The sequence below is a fragment of the Lathyrus oleraceus genome, chromosome 2, assembly GCF_024323335.1.
Source record: "Lathyrus oleraceus cultivar Zhongwan6 chromosome 2, CAAS_Psat_ZW6_1.0, whole genome shotgun sequence".
NCBI lineage: Eukaryota > Viridiplantae > Streptophyta > Magnoliopsida > Fabales > Fabaceae > Lathyrus > Lathyrus oleraceus.
This window is the reverse complement of record NC_066580.1, coordinates 447,131,266-447,138,997: the sequence shown is the minus strand read 5'-3', so window position 1 is coordinate 447,138,997 and position 7,732 is coordinate 447,131,266. Positions and strand designations below refer to the sequence as shown.

Sequence of the window (7,732 nt, the reverse complement as noted above, 5' to 3'; positions counted from 1 at the left end):
ATAGAGATTTTTTAATGTATTTTTACGTGATTTTGAGATTGGATATAAATGTGGTGTGTTGAGACGTGCTCGGAGCTCAATATTCATAAATTATTATTCTAAATTCTAAAATTCAGAATTTTTTAACATTTATCCTGACGTATTTTAGAGAGACTTTTGTGAATTTTGGTGCATCCAAATTTTAATAATATTTTTAAATTACACCTGAGCATATGAGTAAGCGAATGAGTAAGACATGAGGTGTAAAAAGAATGATAGTTTTAGTGAAACTTTGGCCCAAACAATAGAAGTTAGTTAAATGGAATATCCGAATTTCCGCGGGTACAAAACAAATGGATAACAGGTTTCAAGTAGCAACCATGTACATATAAAATGAAGAGAAAAAAGAAAAAGAAAAAAAAATTGTATTGTGGTTGAAAATTTGGAAAGAAAATGGCGATGGCTTCTATGGCATTTTGCGTGAACTCAGTGAGCTTTCAGAATCATGGCCGATATAAGAGGTTAATCAATACTCATTCATAGTTTTCTTTACTCTTCAATTTCTTTGTGCTTGTGATAATCAATTGATTTAACCATTTTTATTTGCGATGCAGTGGAATGGTATTTGCGAGTTTGGGAAACAAAGAAGCAGCTACTTTGGGAGTGAGGGTTACAGAAGGTGAGGGGAAATTGCCGAAACTCGTTCTCTCTTCGCCGGCTGGTAGGTGCGTGATTCTCTGCTTTTTTTGTGTTTGTTTGTTTTGAACTTCTTTGTTAGGTAGAATTATGTGTGGAATTTGTGTTTGATTGCAGTGAGGCTGAGATATACTTGTTTGGTGGTTGCATTACCTCTTGGAAAGTTCCCAGTGGCAATGACATTCTATTTGTTCGTCCTGATGCTGTTTTCAATAAGAAGAAACCAATAAGGTTCTTAGTTTTGATGAATTATTCTATCTTTTACTATGAATCACTGACACAGATACATATTTATTGCATTGTGATTTACTAATTTTTGGGATCCCTTGGATACTGATTAGTTTTTTTACTGGAACAGTGGAGGAATTCCACATTGTTTTCCGCAGTTTGGTCCTGGTGCAATTCAGCAGGTTTGTTTCTTTATTCAATGTTATTTTCTTGCAGTTTATGTTATTCTGTTTTTCAAGGTTACATGTGTTCAATTCAAATACAAAATTATTTGATGGCTAACTGGTTTTGGTATAACTGCTTAAATGTTACTTTATGTAGCTTAGTGAAAATAGAAATGGCAAGTTTGGTGCTTCTGTTTAGTTAATGAAACTTGTTTCTCTTCGACAAAATCACGACTAGTATGGTAACTTGTTAACATTTAGTTGGTTGAGTTTTTTATAGCACGGATTTGCAAGGAATGTGGATTGGACTGTTGGTGATTCTGAGAATGTGGAGGGAAATCCCGTTGTAACTCTGGAACTGAAGGATGATTCTTATAGTCGTGCTATGTGGGATTTCAGCTTCCATGCTTTATACAAGGTGAAGAAGGGCTTGTTTTCTTCAAGCACAGCTCACTCTTCTGTGATCAAATCATGATGTGATTTCGTGCTTCCCTTTTTGCAGATCACACTAAATGCTAAAAGTCTTTCAACTGAGTTAAAAGTTAAAAATACAGACAATAAGGCATTCTCATTCAATACTGCTTTGCACACATATTTTAGGGTAAGTAATAAAGGTCGTAATTTTGAATAATCCCTACGGAATTACCTAAAGGGGCTTTCCTCTTTGCGTTTGAGTATAATTTTATTGCTTACACTGCCTTTTAAACTACTGAAAGTAATAATTTTGTCATTACACCCAGGCTTCTGTAACGGGTGCATCAGTTAAGGGGTTAAAAGGTTGCAAAACACTGAACAAACATCCAGATCCTAAAAATCCAGTTGAGGGTAGCGAAGAAAGGTCTGTATCATACTTTATGTCTGGGAATTCTTAAATTGAAATTTGACATGGCAACTACTAGTATGGGAGAAAGAAATTTGTAACTACTGAAATTTGCTTTCCCTTAGTCCGGTGGTTGGGTAAAAAGTTTTACTACCTATTAAGTATTTGCAATCATCTTTACTTTGTGAGACATAGACATACATGTATTTTGTTGTACATTACCATTGTATGCTATATGACTTATAAGACAGCTAGTGACTGAAAAGTCTACATTCTATATCTCCCTCATTTCATCTGAACTTGAACTAGACTTCTGTATCATTTCATTCATTAAGGGTGGCAAGGTCAAATTTTGAGCTTATAGCTTATAAGCTCATATGTTTAAAAAGACCTGTTTGATAAATGTTATTATCTCATGAGCTTATAACTTATTTTTACTAGCTTATAGCTTTTTTCGATAAGCTAATTCAAGTAGCTTTATGGTTTATCACTTTTTAGTCTCAATTTTATCCATGTTATCTTAAATGAAAATAAATAAATATTAGTTAAAATAGATTTTTTTAGGTAATTTCATATTTATAAGATAGTTCAACCGCTAATTTTATCAAACACTACAAATTAAATCAGTTAGCTTATTTGCTATCAGTCATTAGCTAGTTTATAAGCTTTCAGCTATAAGCTCATCCACTATAAGCTAACTTATCAGCTATTGGCTATTTTTTGCCAATAGGGCTTTAGTGGCTAATTTCTAATCTTGTTTCTTTCAATTTTCACAATAATCATCTCTCATCTATTGCGCAAGTATTATTTTTCATTAACATAATCCATGTAAGACCAAAATTCCATTGAATGATATAGAATGAAATCTTGGAATTGAGTCTCTTAATTTAGATTAACAGACTATCTTCGTAATGCAGGGATGTGGTCACTTTCCCAGGATTTGTAGATTGTGTTTATCTTGACGCTTCAAATGAGTTGGAGCTTGATAATGGATTGGGTGATATAATATCTATCAAGAACACAAAGTATGCAATTTAACCTCATATTACAATTTTACTATTTGATTGCAGAAGTCACGTGCTTACACTCCTTTGCCTCTTATGTAGCTGGTCAGACGCAGTGTTGTGGAATCCTCATCTTCAAATGGAAGCATGTTACAAAGATTTTGTGTGCGTTGAAAATGCTAAGGTAATGAGTTTACAAACTTCATAAAAAGGCATCAACGACATACCATGCTAATTGTTCTTAACTATAATGTCAACATGATGGCAATTGAATTTAAATTGACTGCCTGTGGTTTTTTAACATATCCCTGAGCATCCTGCAGCATTATGATATCTGGAATAATGTTTAAGTTTTCTCTGTTTTTTCTTCTAAACTATAGTGTTTTCTATTTTTAATGCCTCAGATTGGAAATGTCCAGCTAGAGCCAGAACAAACTTGGACGGCTGTGCAGCATCTTACCATTGCATAATCAGTGACCATGATTCTACGTTTGCTAAGTTTGGATTTGCATTTACTTTGAAATTCTCACTTCCCAGTGCTACTTGGCCGTAGAAATGCTTAAGCTACAATTTCATGGTTTTGCTAGACGTGTGGTGGAAACGAGATTCTAAGCTGGCGGCGCATTATCAATTTTTTTTTTGTCTTATTTGATTTTCCAACAATATGTATCTTCTCTTTTGTATTTACTAAGCCACTAATAGGTGGCCAGTGGCGAGGGATATGATAATTTGTATCATTATTGTAATAAACAAAAAGAAAATTGTAATAAAATCTTGTAATTTTGTATCACTGAATACATTTTCAGTCTCTTGATTTGCTCCTTAACATATCATCTTGCAATAAAATCAGACATGTAATGCATTTCTTGGACATGTCTCCTGCATCCTGGAAGATTTGGTAGATGCCTATTTTTTATTCGGCTTCGCACTTGAACCACTGCTGCAATATGAATGCTTTCCGGATGAATCTACCGGCCACCATGACGAGGGTTCAGTTCAATAAGAACTTTGCCAAGCTCAAGATGTCTCTGCATGTGGCTGACATTGAGCAATGATCCCCATATTGCAGCATTTGGTTTCACAGGCATGGACTATAAACTCCTTTGCTTCTTTCAATAACCCTGCACGACCCAGAAGGGGTCTACTACCATGCATCTATAATGTTCCATAGCCAGTTGTTATAAACAATAATCGTGCTCTCAAACAAGCTATCACAGTTGGCTTTGAAAGTGATCAAAGTTGGCATAAAATATCTAAACCAAAAACCCTTTTGATAACTTGAGCATGGATTTGACGAGTTTATTCTAATGTTGAGTGCAGAACACTTTGAGAAGGAAAGGGACAGAGTAAGCATTGTGAGGTATTGAATGAAGCATTTGATGGTACAAAAGCAATGCTTCTAGGTTATTACTGCTTGAATATGCCCTGATCATGATGTTCCACAGGACAGTATTAGGTGAATTTATTCGGTCGAAAACCATACATGCATAGGCTAAGTAGCCAAGAGCTTGCTTACTATCATCCTCTACTTTTTTTAACAATCGGCCATGAATCTGTTTTAGTTAATCTATATTAGAACATAGGTGGAGTAGCGGCGAAAGTCACCAATTAGAACCAAGAAATAGAATTATCCTCCAGAGAGAAGTTGGAAAACAATAGAGAAAAGAGAAAATGTCCTAAATTATTGGCTTATAACTATTTGCAACTAGTTTTGGATAAGATACTTGTAGACCAAACACTGTCATGTTTCATTTGAACTTCCTAGGTTATTTCCATAATGTTAAAAGACAAATTTTCTTAAATGAATAACCCTAGTTATCATTGCAATTGTAATTTCATTTTGATCCACTACATGATATAGTGAGAAAAACCTAGGCGCAGCTTATGAATGATGATAAAACAAACATACAAACAAACAACCACAACATAAAAGTAACAGAATAAGACAAAATATATTGGTATTTCTCAATCAATATCATTCAACAGAATTTAGTTCAAGTGAACAAATTTGAACCAATTAACAGAACATTTCCCAACAAACAAAAAACTCTTGAAACTCTATAGAGGAAGAGAAAAACAGCTTTACACAGTCTTAAAACTCTAAACAACTTCCTCAAACATTCAAGAAGACACCATTGCAATGATACACACCAGCACTACAATCAACAAAACAGCTATTACCCAATAGATCCATTTCCTGTTCCTCTTCTTCAACTGGCTTGCATAATAAAGATTATTAGTTCCACCATGAATGTAGTGACCAGCATTCACCACATTATCTTCAATGTTATCCACTTTTTCTCCTTGAGTCTCAACCAAAATAGCCATATCAAGAAAAACCTGATGAAGCTTATTCAAACTCCTCTGAATATCCATCACCGCCTCGTGCCTAACCTGAGTACCCATATCAGCATCCGTTTTCCCAGCCAAAAACTCAACTTTGAGACTCCCCGATATCATCTTCTCCATAACCTCATCGCTAGGTACCTCCCCCATTACAGTATAGTACCTTCTCTTCAAATCTTCCTTATGATCCGACACAATCTTGTCCCTTAAAGACTGAAAATCATTCATCATGTCCCTAAGCTTGACCTTCAAACCACTTGTGACAGACACTCTTGTTCTATCAATAGGGCTTCCTTCTCTGTAGCATTCTGACATGCTTCGATTCGCGATGTTTGATTTTTGAAGAGCCTCTAACCTTGCCTTGATTACATTTGCCTTGCGAAGCACGGCAACCATATCGGAATCCATTCGGTCTCTTAGCCCACGTAAAACTTTTGCACTGTGAGTTGATTTTGTCTCTTCATTCAGTTGCTGAAGATCTGATAAGAGATTGGTGATCTCTTCCATTTCAACCTTGATTGCTTCAACTTCTTGGAAGAACTGAGAGAGATTAGGGTCTTGTGTTGGGTTGAGGTTCCCTAGTTCAATGTCAGGATCTTGTTGAAAATCCTTCTGTGCCTGTTTCTTCAATTCTACATAACTTAGAAACGATTTTGTCATCAAGTCATTCATCTTTGCAACGTTTCTCAAAACCCCACCTTCAAAACAAAACCCACAATCATTACAATGAAAAACCAGAAAAAATAAATTCTTGAAGCAAGATAACATTGTGATGCATACAGAGAGACATACCCTTTTTTGGAAAGATTCAAGAAATGAGTAAATTTCTGAAAGGATTAAACTTTTTTGTCACGAAGTGATGCTCCAAGTGATCAACTATGAAAAAAGAAAAGAACAAGAACGTTGAAAGCAGAAAGAGAAGAAACAGTAAAATGAAAAATGGAAGATTAAAAAAAAAGAATCTTTAGTGTGTGAATGTATTCTATATAGAAATGGGTTGTTATATAAAGTGATGAACATTAATATTATTAACAAAAAGAAAAGAAAAGAAAACGTGAAAGAAGAAGAAGAAGAGTGTGATAGGAAAGAACCTTGATGAAAGGAACCAACGTTGTTGTTGTTGTTGTTGATGTTGCTTTTTCCTAATGATGATCCTTTTGAAAAGAAATTCAGTGAGAGAGAGAGAGAGTGTTATGAAAATGTTGAATGCAGTTTTGAAATGTTGAGTCGGTTTCGTTAGTGTTAGAATAGATTTGAAAATGTCCGTTGGGTTGGTTGGTATGAGTATTGAGAAATGAAACGTAACTGTTGGAGACTTTTACCTCAACTTACATCATTCATGGAATATATTTAGTTGCTTTTCAAACTAATTCTTGACTATTTTAAATGTTAAAAAAGTCTTAAATAAAAACAAAAATAAACGTATTTACTTTATCCAAAAATTTATGTCAATTTTTTTTTGAATGGAAAGTAACGTGAATAATATTAATTAAATGTATGACTGAAAAAAAATGATATTATATATGAGTAATGTTGATTTATGTTTTAGGGATAAAAGTTAAAATAAATAAATATATATATATTTTTTAAATTGTATGTTAAATTTAATATAAATTTATAATTAATAATTTTATTATTTTTTCGATACAAATATTTTATTTTTCTATTTGTGTGTTTTGGCCGTATACTCCAAAAATATAAATTCCTTCCTCCGTTACTTTGATTTTTTTTATACATAACAAGACAACTAATAATTATTTTTTTCTACAACACCCTTAATTTTTAATAATTTATTTAACTTTTTTCATTCTATATAACTAGCGTCCAAATGGGCATTTCGTGCCCGTTTGTCCGCTTTTTTTTATTGCGCTAACGGGTGAAAATATTAACCGCGTTTTTTTTTATAAATTTGATTTTAATATAAATTAATTATATGATGAAACATATGATATTTATTCATATACATATTAAATTTTGTTTGCAATATGTAATATTCGCGCATTAAATTTGATTTGAATTGAGAAAACCGCATTGTGACGTGACTATATTCAATCGGTTTTTTCAAGAAAATCAATAATGTGAGTGGAATAATTTGATGGTTAGAAATACCGTATTATGGAAAATCAAAATAGATTACACCAAAATTAAATTTTGTGTTTATATATTGTTATAGATTGTTCAAAACAATAAGAAGATTTAGATAAAATAAGAAGAAGAAACATATTTCTCACAGTTTATTAAGCAAATAAACATAAATATTAATAGAGACATTAAGTGACATTGTTGCTTAATAGGAATGTCAACCATGGAACCGAAATCATAAATATCTCTCTTTTCACTGCAAAACAAATGAAGTAAATTAATATAGTAAAAAATATAGTGTAATCTGGTGAGTACACGCCAAGTGTGACATTGAAAAAATATAGTTGAACGATTAAACATAATAGATAAATACCTGAGGTTGTGACAACAAAATTTCTTTAAAAACTATATTT

At 33.0% G+C, this 7,732-nt stretch overlaps 2 protein-coding genes across 3 annotated transcripts; one reads left to right on the top strand and one right to left on the bottom strand.

Annotated features, from left to right (window-relative positions):
- The first annotated feature begins 333 nt into the window (after positions 1 to 333).
- LOC127120229 (putative glucose-6-phosphate 1-epimerase) lies at positions 334 to 3,681 on the top strand. The gene is made up of 10 exons (XM_051050640.1): positions 334 to 500; positions 594 to 704; positions 793 to 906; positions 1,034 to 1,085; positions 1,348 to 1,485; positions 1,570 to 1,668; positions 1,808 to 1,905; positions 2,805 to 2,912; positions 2,994 to 3,075; positions 3,296 to 3,681. Exons 1-10 carry the CDS (start codon positions 433 to 435, stop codon positions 3,359 to 3,361), a joined length of 936 nt encoding a protein of 311 aa, XP_050906597.1. The 5' UTR covers positions 334 to 432; the 3' UTR covers positions 3,362 to 3,681.
- A 1,193-nt stretch (positions 3,682 to 4,874) lies between these two features.
- Positions 4,875 to 6,545, bottom strand: LOC127120227 (syntaxin-112). Of its 2 annotated transcripts, XM_051050637.1 has the most exons (3): positions 6,329 to 6,545; positions 6,030 to 6,113; positions 4,878 to 5,935 (listed from the first exon to the last, which is right to left on the bottom strand). In XM_051050637.1, the coding sequence occupies exon 3, from the start codon at positions 5,907 to 5,909 to the stop codon at positions 5,013 to 5,015; it is 897 nt and encodes a 298-aa protein (XP_050906594.1). In that variant the 5' UTR covers positions 5,910 to 5,935; positions 6,030 to 6,113; positions 6,329 to 6,545; the 3' UTR covers positions 4,878 to 5,012. The 2 variants fall into 2 exon arrangements, with proteins under 2 accessions (XP_050906595.1, XP_050906594.1); XM_051050638.1 differs by lacking the exon at positions 6,030 to 6,113 and having other exon boundaries at positions 4,875 to 5,935.
- Between the last annotated feature and the right edge of the window lie 1,187 nt (positions 6,546 to 7,732).

Coding starts and splice junctions, on each gene's coding strand:
- LOC127120229 (XM_051050640.1), top strand. CDS start 433: ATGGCGATGGCTTCTATGGCATTTTGCGTGAACTCAGTGAGCTTTCAG. Junction 705..792: donor CTCTCTTCGCCGGCTGGTAG/GTGCGTGATTCT, acceptor GTTTGATTGCAG/TGAGGCTGAGATATACTTGT. Junction 1,086..1,347: donor GTCCTGGTGCAATTCAGCAG/GTTTGTTTCTTT, acceptor AGTTTTTTATAG/CACGGATTTGCAAGGAATGT.
- LOC127120227 (XM_051050638.1), bottom strand. CDS start 5,909: ATGAATGACTTGATGACAAAATCGTTTCTAAGTTATGTAGAATTGAAG.